The sequence below is a fragment of the Macaca nemestrina genome, chromosome 13 (genome assembly GCF_043159975.1).
Source record: "Macaca nemestrina isolate mMacNem1 chromosome 13, mMacNem.hap1, whole genome shotgun sequence".
In the NCBI taxonomy this organism is placed as follows: Eukaryota; Metazoa; Chordata; class Mammalia; order Primates; family Cercopithecidae; genus Macaca; species Macaca nemestrina.
This window is the reverse complement of record NC_092137.1, coordinates 50,702,040-50,720,196: the sequence shown is the minus strand read 5'-3', so window position 1 is coordinate 50,720,196 and position 18,157 is coordinate 50,702,040. Positions and strand designations below refer to the sequence as shown.

Sequence of the window (18,157 nt, the reverse complement as noted above, 5' to 3'; positions counted from 1 at the left end):
AAGATTCTTAAATGGTCACACCTGAATGTTTATAAATTTGTCATTTTCCTTGCTTGCTATGACTCTAATGGGCTTGAAAATTGGTCCAGCCCACCTCTCTTCTCTCTCTCCTTTCTCTCCCTCCTCTCTCTCTTTCTTCCTCTCTTCTCTCTCTCTACCCTGTCCCTCACCTTCCCCACTTCTTTGTCTCTTTCTCTCACTCTCTGTGAGGTTCATTTGCTTGACTGATTCTGAGGGTCCATAATGACTGTTTGGCATATTCTACAGGCAAAGGTCCCGAGACTCTTTTTGCCGGCTATAACCTCAATGATAACGAGTGGCACACAGTGCGTGTAGTTCGGCGTGGAAAAAGTTTAAAGTTAACGGTGGATGACCAACAGGCCATGACAGGTAAGCACCCCTGTCCCCATTGCCTTTTCCTATGCTAACACTTTTGACTCTCATTTCTTGCGGTGACTTTGCACACCAAAGCTGGTACACAACTTGAAGCTTATACACACAATCCATTTTTATTTGATTTTTTCTAGTAACAATTTTATTAAATAAGCAGTCTGTTAAGTGTTTTTCCCCAAAAATGACACGTTTTATGTCATATTATTGGTCCTTTAATAGTGCAAGAAGAATTTATAATATATTTTATTTTTGTGGCCTGATAAATATCTTACTGCCTCATCAAATATTGCAGTCATGTTTGGATGCCAATATCTGTTGAGTTTTTTGTTTTGTTTTGTTTTGTTTTGTATATGTTTTGGTCAAGAAAAACTGCAAGTTTTATCTTTTAACTTCTAGGTAAGTTGATAGATACACTGGCATACTGTCAGATGGAATGCCTTTTCATTTTAAGCTATAATAGATTATTTTTGGCCATTTATCTTAGTTGGTTAAATTCTAATATTGAGGATGTCAAGTTCAACCCCCATTTTTACATTCCTGAGGTGAGCTGTATGCAGATCCACCCTAGAAACACAGGGAAGCCACAAGGAAGACAAATCCTTGTGCCTTTATTTACTTTGAAGACAACTCCAAGCACATGACCCACTGGGATATTAGCTTCTTTTTCTTTTTTCAGAGAAGATAGCCGTGTTAATTATTCTGGTAAAAAGCACAAAATGGTCCTTGTACAGTGGATATATGTCTGTTCATTCAATTTGAAGGAGGTCCCCATGCCCAGAGAACAGTCAACTGTATCAATGTGGAGATATGACCTATAGGATTTTAAACTTTTGAAAGAATCATTCCTTAGGGAAGGAAGGTAAACAATTTTACAAGGCAGAAGAGTATCAGCCGAAGTTCCATTAGTTTTGGTCTAGGACAGTTCTTTGAAAAGGAATGGATTGTTTTTTAGATCAGCATCCATAGTTTGGACAACGAGGTTTTCTCAAAAGACATGGAAATGAGTATTAGGATCTAAGGTCACATGTAAGAGTTGGGAAGAGGCAGCTTCCAACAGCAAGATCATGCCAGAACTACAACAGAACATTTTAAAGTCTCTGAGTGCCTCCCGAATATTACAGAGTCCTGTGAAGTAGATAGGGCACACATATTCCCATTCTGTAGATGAGATAAGTGGCACTCGAGCAGGATAAGTGAATTGTGTTTTATTGGAATGTGTTACGAGATCTAAGGAGAGAACCTATGTTTGTTTTTTGTTTTGTGTTTTTTGGTTGGTTGGTTTTTGACTTACAGTCCATTGCTTTATATTCGTCAATATCCTAGTAAGTGTATGGCTCTATAGAAAGTATTTTCTTAGACAATGCATGCTATTATAAGGAAAATACACACATACATATAAAACACAGATTATTATGGAGTATGATATGTTACATAGAGTAATGGATGAACTACTGAATGGTTGATGTGAGTACTTTATGGTCTTGGAGTTCAGAAGAGAAGTTGAGGAACTTGGTTTCAGGTATTGTTAAAGCAATTGATAATACTTGATGTAGGCTTTAAAGAAAGGATAATGCAGGAGAGAATTCCACACAAGAAAGAATGATGCTGATGGGGCTAGAGTAATGTTCAGGGAACTAAGAAGCTTTATTTTGCTTCTTGCAAACATATGGCGGTGGGCATGGCTAGAATGGCCTTTTGAGGCCAATGAGTTGATGGTCTAGATGAAGGAGTTCATATTTCGTAGACTTTCAGGAAATTGGAAGTCACTGCATTTAAACTGAAGAGTAAATGGAGAAAATATGTTTTGAGCGAAATTAATTATGTGGTAGTGTTTTAGATGGTCCAGGATGTAAAGTAATAAGTCCTTTACTGCAGTGGATGTACCAGGGATGAAAACCGAAGAATGGTGAAAAACATTTTTTTAAGAAATTTATTTTAGAAAGTTATTTCAAAATAATTTCAAATTTACAAAAAGTTCCAAAAATAATACAAAGAATACCCTTATAGCTTTACTATTGTGAACATTTAAGCCAACTTGTTTTGACATTTGTGCTCTTTCACTGTCTCTTCTCTCTCTCTTTCTTACTTTTCTCTTAGCCAGTTGAGGGTAAGTTACATACACAATGTCCCTTTAACCTGAAATACTTCACCATATATATATATATTTTTAATGGGAATATCCCCTTATTTAAGAAATAAAAGCCACTGACTTCAGTAAACTTTGCATAGATACAATTTATTTTTCTAATCTGTCATCCATATTCCAGCTTTGTCAGTTGATTCAATGTTATTAATATGCTATAAGCATTTTTCCCCTCCAGCACAGTGTGCAGTCTAGGGCCAGCTATTTTTTTTTTTTTTTAAGTTGTCATGTTTCTTTAGCCTCCTTTAATCCAGAACATTTCCATGAACGTTCTTTGTTTTCATTACATTAACATTGTTGAAGTATATAATCTCTTCCTGTTTTGTATTAATGTAAAGTCACTCAGTTTATGTTTATCTGATGTCTCCTCATGATTGAATGTGTATTTTACATTATTGGATGAAATACTGCTTTGCTGTTGTTATGTCCTCTGTACAGTATCCCATCGGAGCACATGCTGCCCATGTCTTTGGTGATTTAATTTGACCACTAGGTCAACGTGTTGTCCATTTTCTCCATTTTATAATTACCACGATTTGTCCCTTTCAACTAGTAAACTGTCTATGGGGAGATATTAAGACCATGCACATATCCTGTACCTCATCACAATTTTGCCCTAGATTTAGTATCTACTGGAGAGTTTTACTTGATTCAGTCTTTGCACTGAGAGTTACAAAAATTGATTATTTTCAAACTCCAGCACTCCTTCCACATTTACAGTCAATGCTTAGCATTCTGCTGCAAGCAAGGACTCTTCTTCTCTCTCCCTTCTTTCTTTTTTTTAATTGGTCTTTCTTTTCATTTCTCTTTTTTTCTGTCTTCCTCCTTTCCTTTTTTTCTTTTTGTTGTAGACCCACTATTGCTATGTTTTTATAATACTTCATAATTACTCTGTCTTATGATTTTGGTGCCCAAATGTTTTTTTCAATTTTTGCCAGTGTGAATTTCATTAAGTTGGCCTCTATGATCTCATGACATGCCTTCATTTTTTTTTAGTACTTTCTTTTTTTTTTTTCTTTTTCTTTTCTTTTTTCTTTTTTTTCTTTTCTTTTTTTTTTTTTTTTTTTCGATATGGAGTCTCGTTCTGTTGCCCAGGCTGGAGTACAGTGGAGTGATCTCAGCTCACTGCAGCCTCTGCCTCCCACGTTCAAGTGATTCTGTTGTCCTAGCCTCCCAAGTAGCTGGGATTACAGGCGTGTGCTACCATGCCCAGCTAATTTTTGTAGAGATGAGGTTTCACCATGTTGGCCAGATAGTCTTGAATTCTTGACCTCAGGTGATCCGCTCATATTGGCCTCCAAAAGTGCTGGGATTACAGGCATGAGCCACCGTGCCTGGCCCTTTTCTTACTTCTTGAAATAACAGGATGTTCCAGTTACAACTTTTGTCTACTATACTTCGCCCCTAGAATTAGCCATTTAATTACCATTTATGAGGAATGATATAGATCAAGATTTGGGTGGTAGGTGTCCTCAATGCTACTGGGGTATCTTTGCTTCTTAACCCCTTCAGCAGACAGATAGGAAATGTATTCAAGTATATATACCGACACCCAAACATACATGTAAATGTATGTACACACAGACATATACATTATATGTACACATAAATATACACATACGCACATTTTATAAAGTGTGAGTTTACACACACATACACACATTTTATAAAGTGTGAGTTTACACTGTTACCTTCATACCTACAGCATTGTTTATTTTTCCCATTCCATACTTACATGTGTTTTCGTCCGAGATGAGAATCCTGGCTCCCAGTAATGTCATTTATTCATTTGCTTAATCCAATAATGCATCTAGAATAGTTTCAAAATCGCTTTGCCCATACCACTACAGTCAATAAACCAACTAACAAGTCAGGATTAGTTTATGACTATTTGTCTTATTTCTTCCTAAGACTTAACATCAAATGCTGAGTTATTTTTTAAATAACTTTGGTACATTGTTGATTTTTTCCTTCCTTCCTTCCTTCATTCCTTCCTTCCTTCCTTCCTTCCTTTTTTGTCAGAGATCTCATGAAAGCCAACAATTCATAAGAATGATTCAGCCTTGATTTACATAGTACATAAAAGGCTTCCAAATGTGGCAATGAAAGCTTTAGATTGAGATTTCTTTCAAATATCCTACTGGCCACTTGAAGCCACCCATAAATCAGAGAAGCAATGGGAGTTTCTTATTAAATTTTACAGCAAGTCAGAAATCACCGAATGAGAAGAATTTTCAAAAGGAAACTACTAGAGACTCCTCATGCAAAGTCCTACATTTTCCCATATCTTTAAGTTTTATAGTAATTCTATTAAGTCAGGTATCTGTGGAACACAGGGCAGTACATATTCAGGCTGTTCTTGGGAATGTTTGCACATCACCTAGGGTCATGAGGATAGTAGTTGCCAGCAGAGAAGCCCAAGGAAGGAGATTTCCTAGGTCGTAGATGACAAGGGGTTGTACGAATTATGTGGAATCCCTAAGTGGAAAGTCACTGGGCTTCAACTCATCATCCAGTCTGTCTAAAAAATTCTAGAATTGTGTTTTTTATATCTCTGTGTGTATGTCCTTTATGGAACAGCGTTCAACATATATCCAGTTACCCAAGCCTGGAAGCCAGGCATCACCATTCCCTTCATTTCTATCATTCTGTACATCATTAGTAAACCCTAGAAATTATATCTGTAAAATTATCTTTTTGTTGATGATTTTCATTTCTACTATAGCTGCCATAGTTCACTATCCAACCTCTTGCACCCATAAAGGGAATAAACACACACACACACACACACACACACGAGTCATGGTTAACCCCTGCTTCAAATCCTCCTTAGCTCTGAATGTAAGAAGCACTGTGAGAAATCTGGACCCTGGCACTCCCACTCCTTTCAATTCCATGTGAGTCACCAACCTACTTGCTCCCAGTTCCCCAGCCATGCTCTCTAGCTGTTTCTCATCCAGAAGCCTTCCTTCATTCGTCTCCCCTTCCTGGAATCCACCCTTGATTGCCTTTCTCTGATTCTTAGCATAGCTTTCTCTTTTTAATTCTTCAAATCTAGCTTAAATATCAAATTAGGCATCTTCTTCCATTTCACATTAAGCAACACAATACCCCATTCATGAAATTCATAGCATTTCTCTGAGTTTTGTTATTATATATTTAATTACATCCTTACCTCTTTTGTCTGCTTTTCTCCAATAGACCCTGAGTTTGGAGAAAATGGGCCCTTTCTGCTCCTCTCAACACTAGTTCTCCAATACAAAGGCTAGCACCTGACACATATACCACACAATCAGTAATTTTAGGTGAATTAACAAGTGAACATAAGGGAGGGTTATTTTGCTCGACATGAGAAATGTAACCTAACACAGAACACACATTAACCTTGCTATCTATTTTGGTAAAAATATTTGACTTGGAAATATTGAGATTTCTATACAAGCACAGCATCTAGGAAACATGTTTTGGTTGTTGTCTTGTTGGAGATTATTGTCAATCTGCTATACCTTAGGTATTTTGATCAGAGGCATTTTGCTAATTCCAAATTCTCCTTGGGTAGTGCATTTTTAAATGATTAGAACATTAAAATCTTTCCCCTTCAAAGTCTTATAATTTTTTTCTTATTTAATCAACAAATATCTACAGTAGTAGAAGCGGCTATATTACTGATGAGGATTAAACATTGGAGTAAAATCCTGAGAAAAAATAATGTTTTTTAAAGAAGGCAACAATTAGTTAATATTTTCTTAGTCATCAAATAATGGGTTTTGGGAGCTAATTCTCCCCAATGAACAAATATATCTGCCATTACTGCAATTATAATGTTTTTTTTCATGTAACTGGGCCATAGTTGCTTCAATGCTGTTTTACTACCTTTTTATTATTTGTGCTCTCTGTGCATATCCTATTCCTTTGAGAAAGGAAAATGGGTACTGTCTTATTTTTGTTGCTGAACTCCTTAGTCTGGAATTAACTGGTGTTTCCTTTTTTTAGAGCTGCTAAGAACTTGACAACTGGGGGTAATGTTTAATTTCAAGTGTTAGAAATATTTTTTTCAGAATTTTTTTTTTACTATTGGTTGTTTCATTAATAGAGCCTTTAAGATGAAACATGGTAATTTCAGAATCAGGGTAGGGTTCACTGAGTTAAGGCTCATATTTTAATGTAGCATCGAATAAAAATCAAGGCAAGGCCCACATGACTTTTTTTTTCTTTTTTTAGACGGAGTTTTGCTCCGTCGCCCAGGCTGGAGAGCAATGGCGCCATCTCGGCTCACTGCAACTTCCGCCTCCCAGGTTCAAGCAATTCTCCTGCCTCAGCCTCCCGAGTAGCTGGCATTACAGGAACCCACTACCATGCCTGGCAAATTTTTTTGTATTTTTAGTAAAGACAGAGTTTCACCATGTTGGCCAGGCTGGTCTCAAACTACTGACTTCAGGTGATCCACCTGCCTAGGCCTCCCAAAGTGCTGGGATTACAGGCATGAGCCACCATGCCTAGCCCATTTTTTAAGCTTCTCATATTCTTCATTGTACTTAGCTTCTTAATTCAATGTTGCTGGTGTCTTTAGAGATTTATATTTGGAAATAATTAAATATTAATTTTATTTGTTACCAAAGAAGTAGATCCCCACAGAACAATATTGAGGTCATTGAACAGGAAGAACTGAGGGAGAAGATAGAAATGATGTCACAGGAAAAACCAGAACTGGCAAGGATGTAATGGTACTTTTGCATCAGATAGACAATCAGGAGGTATGGTGGTGAGGGTAGGAAGAAACGAAACAATTATTTATGGTGACATTTTTGTTTTAAAAATGTTTGCAGAAAGGGAATCAGAACAAGCCAATGACTGAAAAGAGAACATGCCAAGGATGAATAGAATGTTGTTTCCAGGATTAAAACTAATAAAGAGTGTTTGAAAATGAAATAGGGTTAAGTACAGTTCAGGGGAGTTTTGTGCATAAATACATGTATAATCATCAAAGACAATTAACCAAATATATAAACAATTTTTCTTGCACAACAAAAAGCATGCCATCGAAATTTTACTTACAGATGTTTCCTTAAAATGCTATCTAATATTTTACTGTCTTGACTATAGAGATGGAAATTTGTCAGACTGGCTGAAGGGGACACACATAGGTGGTTGTTCAGTCTTCACTACCCCTGGAGAAAAGGTTCAATGCATTTTGTCAGGGGCTGATTCTAGGATTAGCTCTAATTAATATTTTCATTAACATGGATGATGGAATGGCTTAACTTGATACATTTTCCAATTATGGCAAATCGGGTGGGGAAGCTAGCACCTGGAAGAACTTGATTACAACATAAGTGAACATTTTTAGTTGCAGAAGAGAGTGACTGACAGTTTATTTAGACAAGAGCAAGATGTTGGGTGTGAACCACTAGTACTGATACAAGTACTTTATATTTATGTTGTGTTGTAATATTTAGAAAACAAGTTCACATCTTTGCTTATTTATCTTACCTTCAACCTTGCAAACAGGTAAAATGATCACTCTGGAGATAAAGACGGGACTAAGTTTGCTATTAATGGGTTTGACAGAGAAATATGGAGGGATAGAAAGAAATGAGGACTGAATGGAATAGTCAATTGCTAAATAAATTTGCATCCAAGCTTCATCCTAGGATGTTTAAAGATTTTTGCCTTGTGGTATGGAGCATGGTGGGCTAATTTTACTGGTATTATCAAAATTGGGCAGGCTTTCAATTAGTGTATTTTGCTAAATTTAGTTATACAAAAATTAAGGACCAAAAAAATGGCATAGGTCCAGAAATCAACACGATTTCTAATGTGTTTAGAAGACTAACGTGAACAAAAACTGTGGCCATTATTGAGCATGAAGAGGGAAAGTGAATAGTATATATTTAACTTCAAACACACTTTCATGTTTCATTACTGGAAGAAAGGGCTGCAACTCTCCACTGTTTCTATTGAGTATAAGGAACTATATAGTCTTTTTTTTTTTTTTTTTTTTTTTTTCCTGGAAGAACATTTATAAGGAATAACATTACCTAACCATGAAGCTGAGATATATCACTTTCTAGTGGGATGCCTGAGAATAATCACTGCCCCTAATGCGTGTCTCTGTGCACCCTCCCTTCTTTCCCTTTTTCCTCCCTCTTTCTTTTACTGTTTCCTCACTCTCTTGCTAATTTGTTTATTTTTCGCCTTTAAAAAATATCATTACCATGCGTGGTGGCTCATGCCCAGCACTTTGGGAGGCTGAGACAGCTGGATCACGAGGTCCAGAGATTGAGACCATCCTGGCTAACACAGTGAAACCCCGTCTCTACTAAAAATACAAAAAATTAGCCGGGCATGGTGGCGGGCGCCTGTAGTCCCAGCTACTCTGGAGGCTGAGGCAGGAGAATGGTGTGAACCCGGGAGGCGGAGCTTGCAGTGAGCCCAGATCGTGCCACTGCACTCCAGCCTGGGCGACAGAGCGAGACTCCGTCTCAAAAAATATATAAAATAAATAAATAAAATAAAATAAAATAAATTTAAAAATACCATTACTTTTGTTAATGAGGAATTTTTTGTTAAGACTAAAATTTGGACAGATTAAAACCTGTCCTTAGAATGTTTTATTACATAATCCAGGCTTACCTTTTAGCATCATTTAAGTGTTCTTGCTATATACAACTGAGTACCAAGGAGGTATTTGGCTCCTTGTATTTTACAATGTGATATTGCTATGAAAGCCTAAAGTTGAAAGTGCCTTTCAGATATGGAAAATAATCTCATATTATCTTCTCTTTTAGGTCAAATGGCAGGTGATCATACTAGGCTGGAGTTCCATAACATAGAGACTGGCATCATCACAGAACGACGGTATCTTTCTTCTGTCCCCTCCAACTTCATTGGACACCTGCAGAGCCTGACATTTAATGGAATGGCGTACATTGATCTGTGTAAAAATGGCGACATAGATTACTGTGAGCTCAATGCCAGATTTGGCTTCAGGAACATCATAGCAGATCCTGTCACCTTCAAGACCAAATCGAGCTATGTTGCCTTAGCTACCTTGCAAGCCTACACTTCTATGCATCTTTTTTTCCAGTTCAAGACAACATCCCTAGATGGACTAATTCTATATAACAGTGGGGATGGAAATGACTTTATTGTGGTTGAATTAGTTAAAGGGTGAGTACGTGCCTGTTCAATAACAAAGAAATAAAACTGGAAAAACGGACATCAGTTTCCAAAAATATACACTAAGAAGAACACACTGGCTCATAAGGCGGGGGGCCGGAGTAGGTGGAGGACAAATAAGAATGCATTTGTTTAAATCACCTCTTAGGTATCTTAAATTAATATGGATTCAGGACAGTTTTTTGCACCTACATTTTCACATACGAGGTACAAAGTACATCAGGCTCTAATTTATGGTAGGCCTTTCATGAATCTTACGATTCAATTGGGCACTTCCTGACTACGCACAGTGTAATTCCACAAAAGCATTGCTACAAGTTTGTAGGATAGTCTAAGCTAAATTAAATAGCCAATTCAATATGCAGATTATTTAAATTTCAAAAAATCCTTTTAACTCAAACTTCATTCTATGTCAGAGTTCCTCAGTGAATTTAGAAAGGAAGATTTATGTAAACTTTCCTTAAAACTGTGAGGAAAATTTAATGTATTTTAATTGATAGGAGCATTTATTCACTCATTCAGCAAATATTATTCCATATTTACAATATGCTACATCACGTGCCATGCACAGATATAAATATATATACTTCTACCACCCTTATGTACATCTCAGATTTCTACCACCCCGAGTCACACCCACACACACCAACACACAATCCTAGGGTTTGTAGATGAACACATAAATAGAAAAGAAAAGCACTGTGACATGTTTCTTGAGATGATCACATGCAAAGGCTCAGGAGAGTCTTCAGGGAAATTAGAAAAACGTGTGGAGCAGGGAGTGGCTGTTTGATCTGGTTGTCGAAGGATGAGTACACATTCCCTATACTCAAACAGGGAATTGAGATAGAGGAGAAAAGCAGGTGCAAGAATGAGAAGAATGGCCATTTCAGTGGTTAGAAAAGGATGGAGGGAATTATGGAAATAGGAAATGTGTGGTGAAAGATATTACTTTCCAAATTCATGAAGTTAAATGTAGACTATGATTTTAAAAATAATTTTCACCATTTCCTTTAGTGAAGACACTTAATAATCCTCCTTGCTGAAACAGAATAATGTTTGTTAACTTCCTGATAGCTGAGTTTCTATGTAATTCATTGTCATGACTTCTAGTAAGGATGGAACCACTTTAAAAAAAAATCTCCATTTGTAATATCTACTTTAGCTTCATCAAAATTTAAAAAGTGATGGCACTTTCCCCTTTCATTTTTTTCCCAGGTACTTACATTACGTGTTTGATTTGGGAAATGGTGCTAACCTCATCAAAGGAAGCTCAAATAAACCTCTCAATGACAATCAGTGGCACAATGTGATGATATCAAGGGACACCAGCAACCTCCACACTGTAAAGATTGACACAAAAATCACAACGCAAATCACCGCCGGAGCCAGGAACTTAGACCTCAAGAGTAAGTGCATGTTAAGTCCGAGTAGCCAGCCTTGCACCTCACGGTCTCCCTTCACATGGGAAATCCTTTGCTTAGGAGTGTGTTTGTACCTTCTGCAAAGACTGACCAGAATTTCATTTTCAGCACATAATTAATAATACAACACACAAGTCTCTGCTCCCCTTTAATGTGGTAGGAACCTATGTATTTTTAATAACAGCTCAAAAAATGCCGCACCTAAGAAAGCATGCATGATTAAAATGTAAAAAGTTAGAAAAATATAATACTAGTCTGGCTATTAAAAAGGCATTTGTAAGTTACTTAAGTCCCAATAGTTTTCAACTGATTTGGAGTCAGGGAACCACATATATAGGAGCTTATTCTAGAGCTTATTAATTTTCTTTCCTTGGTAAGGTTTCCTAGATACTGTCAGACTCCCTGACCGACAGGAGTTGAGCCTGGCTTAGATACCCTGTGTCTACAACAGTGAATTCTATCCCCCATCCCAACACACACACACACACACACACACACACACACACACACACACACACGGGAATGCTTCTTTCACCAGCTGCTAAGAAAGTCTTAACATACGTTTCTCTTCCTTATTGATACTTCATTTCTCAAATGTACGTGACAAAATGCTGAGAAAACATGTCAATAATAGAAGAGAAATGACTGAAGTTTCTATTTGAATCACACTTTGTGATTCACTAAGAATATATGTGTGTATCCCATCTCCTTTAACACTACAACAGGCATTCCAGAAGGTGTTATTAGCATGTTATTCTCAATGTAGAAAATCTGAGGTTTGAATGACTTGCCCAGGGATAAAACAACACCAACACCCTCCCCCAACCCCATGGATTCTTTGCTCTATCCTGATGCATCACAAAGCCCCACAGATGTCATTGCAGGCATAATTTTTCTTGGAAAGAGTTGCTCATTTTATTGATGGGATCTTTCCCTTTGATTCAAAAGGTAGATACATTGGGGAGGGGAGTTAGGAAAATGGAAAGATAAAATTTAACTTTTTTTTTTTTTTTTTTTTTGAGACAGAGTCTTGCTCTGTCACCCAGGCTGGAGTGCAGTGGCAGAATCTCAGCTCACTTCAACCTCTGCCTCCCGGGTTCAAGCAATTCTCCTGCCTCAGCCTCTGAAGTAGCTGGGATTACAGGAGCCCGCCACCACGCCTGGCTAATTTTGTATTTTTAGTAGAGACGGGTTTTTGCCATGTTGGTCAGGCTGCTCTCGAACTCCTGACCTCAGGTGATCTGCCCTCCTCGGCCTCCCAAAATGCTACGATTACAGGTGTGAGCCACTGCACCCAGCCTCAACAGAACTCTTTCTAGAGGAAAATGCTCTTTCTAAATAAGGTGAAAGGAGAAAGAAAAGTGTTTCACTTTCTGTAATTGCAGAATATATTTTGAATCTTGGGACTTCATTTGTTCAACACATACAATGTGTAGGAATGGTCATCTCCCTTCTTTCACAGTGGGCTTCTCGTTAACTTCAAAGAGATCTTATTTGTACCCACAAATCTAATAGCTTGGCTCAAAAAATAAAATGAAATTCAAAGAAGTGCTTCTTACAGGCCAAACCTTTCTCTTTATTCTCTCTGGTTGAAGTGCTTTTTCTTCTGTACTTTTCATGTGCCCCTCCCTGTTTAGCACAGTGAGCTCAGGTGGTAATTGTCAAAAGAAAGGGAGAGATTGTAAAATTCAGTGTGTTGACCAAGCCACCAAAGCTAAAGCAAAAAGTGCCCTGTTTGTGTAGGTGAGACATCAGTAAGTATAAGTGAACTTCTCGGGAAATTAGGGATACTCTGTTGGAGATTAAAATGGCTAAAAAAAAGCAGTTCATAATTGGTTGAAGTATGTGCTATGCACATACACATTGAGGGTTCAGAGAAGCAATGCTAAACAATGGATTGTATTTCTTCAGATAGTTAGGACACTGTCTCCTGAGAAGTAAATATCCGCGTATTGTTCATTAACAAATGGAAGTGAAGGTAATAGGAGATTGTAGTCCAGGATTCCTTCTGGTGGGGGTACTTAACACATCTAAGTACTTCAGAGTTAATTTTTATTAAAGCATTAAATGATGCATGACTCTGAAGATAAAACAGGCTTTGCCCATAATAAAGAAAAAAACACTTTATGAATTTAAAAATGGCATATTACATAATATTAAGATATATAGTCATGAACTCACTGTACTTGTGTTTTTTAAAAAAGCATAATTAAAATTTCTTGTGAATTTCCCATGTGAAGGGGCTAATCATTAGTATAGAATAATACCTTCTGCGTTGTGGAAAAGTAAGAGCAAGTTTCTAAAATGAGTCCAAGTTTGGGCTGATAAATTGGGTGTGTGATCCAATGGCAACAATCATCCCCTGTTGCCTCTTATCATGTGCACCATCAGCTAGAGGGAGTTTGAGGACAGCCTGCTGTGGGACCTGATGTCTCTTGTCTCCCATCATCACCACTTTGGGTAAGTGTGGCTGTGGGCGTTGGCCAGAGCATGAGTATTTACGGAGCATTGACTTAGGAAAGAGCACAACAGGGTTTCTGCAATGGAAAGCTCTCTGTCTCTAGGAGAACACTAGCATTGAAGGAGCGCTTGTAGGACAGAGAAGGACAGGATGCTGTGGAGCTGTAGTGGGGCATTGAAACGAAGCTAGGATCACCTGGAAAGCTTTTTTTGTGGCAGTAATGCTTGAGGGATGTTTGAAGGGTGAGTAAGAGCAACAAGGCATTGTTTCTTTTTTCCACCTGGATGGCTACTGGATTTTAGAGGGGTTTATTCATAAAGGAGAACTTCTACATGAACTCTTTGCGCAGACATAAACAGCAGCGTTTTCTTTGCATACTAATCACATAGCATTGAGCTGCAGGAAAAATAAAGTTGATTTATTTTGGTCAATAGATTGTATTCTTAAAGAATTAAAGAAAACATCAGATTTACTCTCCACCCTGCTGAAAGTCATTGCAACTATCTTTGGTGCTTCTCAAAGGAAGGTCAGCCAATTTTAACTACATGAGAATCATGCAGTGATGTTTGTGAAGTGCAGATTTCTGGATCCTATCTGACACCAACCAAGGCAATAATCATTTGAGAGAGATGTGCAGAAAACAACAGGCATCTTTTTTTTTTTTTTTTTTTTTTTTAAGTGCATTGACTGATAGAGATGTCATGTGCTACAGAGTCCTGAAATAATGCAAGATCTATGTTGAGGCCAAATTTAACTCACTTTTAAATTTTTGTATAAATACTGGTTTTGCTTTTATTTCAGAATTTTACTGTTTTTTGTTTGTTTTGCCAGTCCTGGACTGAAGTCACATTATTGGCTGGTTAGGATTATTGGGAGAATTTTTTTTTTTTTAATCCTCCTTATGTTTTACTATACCTTAAAAAGACACTAGAGGGCAGCAGAAGGCCACAAAACGTGCTACAGAGGACCCGGGAGTTGGGGAAACCTCAACCTGCTCCATTTGCAAGGGGAAGTAGAATTTCTTTTGTTTTCAGACATCTAAATTTCCACAGTTGGCTTTTATAGTGATGCATGCTTTTGTCCATAGCTCTGTTTCATTATAGGAACAGGACTTTAGTGTAGAACTTTGAAAACTGGGGCCCATGTATTTCATTCTCCACCTTGACCCCAATAGAGACGATCAGAAATGGGCAGGAGTCTAATGATCTTTCTCTCAGAAGATAAATACCACGCAGCTGACCTTGTTCAGCTTATCTTTCCTGACACCGCTCGATTCTCAGGGGGTTGTGTGTCTCTCCCTGCTGATACAGTTTTGCTTTCATCTTTATTTCCCAGCTGTTTGTGTTCTATTCCCTCTGGTTATTATGTACAAGCAGTAACATGCAATGAAAGGAGCAGCAGAAATTTGCTCTCTGGAATGATTTCCTAGCCTAGCTTTGTATTCATTTCAGGATTTCTGAGCCCTGCCTCCTTTGGAGAGATAAAGGGTTGGTGCGATTCCTCTTTATGTTCCTTCTCTTGTTCCTGTATTTGGCAAATTTGTATGTCAGGATGTGCATATATATGGAAGGGAGCTAATATTTATTAAATATCTACTAAATGCTAAATAGATTTAACTGAGGTTATTGTATTTAATCCTTGCAATTACCCAGGGATTTAAATTGAGGTCAGTCTTGCTCATTCATTAATCTAGTTGAAGAGAAAAATAGGAAGGAAGAATTGCTTTTGGCCCCCACTTTCAATGAGTACCCTTATTTAAGGCATTACCTAAGTTTATCCTTCAGCAAATTGAGGATATATAGTTTACTTGATGGGGGAAAATTAGATTCCCAGCTGTGTAGCATAGAGCGCCCTCAGGTGGCCGCCTAGCAAAACTATGTAAAACTGAGTACAGTGATTTATTTATGGGCCACATCTAGGTCAGCCCAGAGGGCACTTTGTTCTTTCTTCCTCCTCTATTCTCTCTCTCAAACCCAAAATTCCTTCAAGGGTTTTGAGCTCTGGCATTGTCTTCTGATCTTGCCCCTTTTCCTTCTTACCACGATCACCACCCATTTGTCTCCTCCTCAACATTCCTCCTATTCCTCCTTAAATCTCACCCTGAAGGGAACTGTCTGCCATTGTTCATCCTACTACCAAGCCACTTAAAGGTCCCCGAATCAGAAACAACTCAACAGGGACTTTCTTTTCCAATATACTCAATCTCTAAGCAAAATTTGAAGATAAATACTATTCTTGCTCTTTTCTTCTTGATCTCTGACCAGTCGCTATTACTCAGCTCCCTGCCTTCTCCAATCCTGAATAAAACACATATCCCCTCCATTTTATACCGTTTCATGTTGCTACTTGACAAATCTTTACTGCAGTCATTCAGTAAACCAGATTCTGTTCAAAGTCATAATCACGTTTAAACATGCCCAGGCTTTGTAGATTCACCACACATGACATCTGACAGCCCACCTGTCTTGGCCAGATACTTTGTTTCAATAGAAAATATTCATGGAAGAGTGATGTTGAGCTTAGCCGTAGAGCAGGATACGGCACCGGAAATGGAGGGAAGGTTCTGCGGTTCTGCTGTCCTGTGGTTAGGCCACCTTTATTAGTTTTTGTTGTTGTTGTTTGGGGGTTATCAGTATTGTGTGTGTGTGTGTGGTTTCTTTTTAGTCTATAAGAGAAAGAGATTTATTCACATTATTTCCATTTGTAGGAGATTATTTTAAGGATCCTGTAGGAAGTAAGAGAGACAAGAAACCCTTTCAGCTGTTGAACAACGAGGCCACACAGAGGATAACAACTGTGTTCTTGGAGTCATACCGGGATCTCGAGAGCCATCCTCTTGGTTGTTCCCTTGGATACACATGCTCACTGCTCCCTAATCCATTGCCCCACCAGGACAGCAGTGCAGCCACCCTCGCTCTATTCTGTTTGCTGGCACTGCTGTGAGATGGCTTCTCTCTGCCTCCTGGCTTCTTCCACTCTTGGCTTCTTCTGTCTCGTGGCTTCCACCTATGGCTTTTGTTCCTGTGTATGTTTCCACTTCTGTCCACTCACCGCTTCATCTCACTTTCCAGTTCCCCCCAATACAGGATTTCATACCATGTGTGGACCTGGGTCTAGGCTATAACTTCATAAGCTTTTGCCCTGCTGCTACTGGCCAGGCTCGCTTCTTTAGTCCAATTAGCTGTGAACACAGAGGTAGCTTTTTGAACTTGAAAGGGAAGAGAAGGAGGCTGTGTGTTGGAAGGCCATCTGTAACTGCTGAGAAAGGAGCAAGGTAATTTTCTCATTTTGAAGGGCCCTGAATGCCATGCCGAAGATGGGAAGGGTGAAATTAAAGGGTTTTGAGCAGCAGAGGAGAGTTCACAATGCTCGTTAGAATTATTCCTTTGGCTTCAGTGGGATGGATGAGCCAAGGCTCAGGAAAAAGACACCACTTTGGAGGCAATTGCCATCGTATAGAACAAAGACAATAAGGTTCTGAGTATGTAGAAATAAGACTTGACATTGTTACTCCTTTCCTTACACGAGAATTATAGAGCAATTACTTGAAAGACAGGTAGAGATGTGAAACTACTGTTTCTCTTCTGCCACATCCATTGAATCCCCGGGTTTTGCAGAATTCATCTCAATCTATTCTCTTTACTGTAAAGCCTTTGTCAGTGTGTTTTAATCCTACCTTAAGGGGGTGGGAAGTTGAGAGTAGGATTAAAACATTCCCTTCCCATGCGGTTATTCCCTTCCCATGCAATTATTTGGGACTTGCCATCCAACAGTTGGTTTGGAAGTTCTTCCCTCTGCTTCCCTGTGGTTCTTGACCCAGTTCACAGTATTTCAGCAGAGTTTAAATTGTTTATTCTCTACTAAAATCATTAAAAAAAAAAATCCTTCACCCATTTTACTTGTTTCTGAATTTCTCTGACATTAACTATGAGTTGTCTATATTTAGTTTTATCAACTCCCTCCAACAATATTATTTGAAATTTCTCTTCCCACCATTAGAATCATACGAACTGAGGAACTATAAGTGATCCTGGAGATTGTCTGGTCTGACCAATTCCTTTTACATATGAGAGAAATATGCTCCACAGACATTGGCCTGCACAGCTATCCCAGTTTCACACTTCTTTACCATAGCTCAGAAGACACAAGTTGTGTTGCTCATATCAATCTCAATCGACTGCTAGTGACAACCTGCAGCAACACACTGAAAAGAAATCTGCAGCTTTACGTGGATTCATTGTTGGAGATGATTGGTGTGATCAGTCAGAGACCTGAGATAGAGACTGGTAGTGAGAGGGCCACCTGGGGACTCTGCTTTTGGTGAAACTTTAAAGGTGCCAACCCATCCCATTTGCAGATGCATAAAGCCCTGGGGCTGGTTTCTTCTCACCCAGTGCACTGGCTGAACTCTGACAGCCACAGGCCTTGGCTTCCATGCTTAGAACAGCCACAGGGAGGTTGTGCACAGGCACAAATAGCTTTCTTCAGCTTTTCCCACAGCCAAGTGTGGGCTACTGGAAAGTTCAATCCTATGCCCAGATGCCTTTCACGACACGC

General features: G+C 38.5%; 1 protein-coding gene across 29 annotated transcripts in view; it reads left to right on the top strand.

Annotated features, from left to right (window-relative positions):
- The window catches only part of LOC105465018 (neurexin 1), a 1,132,644-nt gene that overhangs the window by 535,485 nt on the left and 579,002 nt on the right, over nucleotides 1-18,157 (top strand). For all 29 annotated transcript variants that reach the window (XM_071077376.1, XM_071077375.1, XM_071077378.1 and 26 more), the window contains 3 exons: nucleotides 268-390; nucleotides 9,325-9,706; nucleotides 10,934-11,124. In XM_071077376.1, coding sequence (XP_070933477.1) covers nucleotides 268-390; nucleotides 9,325-9,706; nucleotides 10,934-11,124 — 696 coding nt within the window. The remainder of the gene's footprint in view (nucleotides 1-267; nucleotides 391-9,324; nucleotides 9,707-10,933; nucleotides 11,125-18,157) is intronic.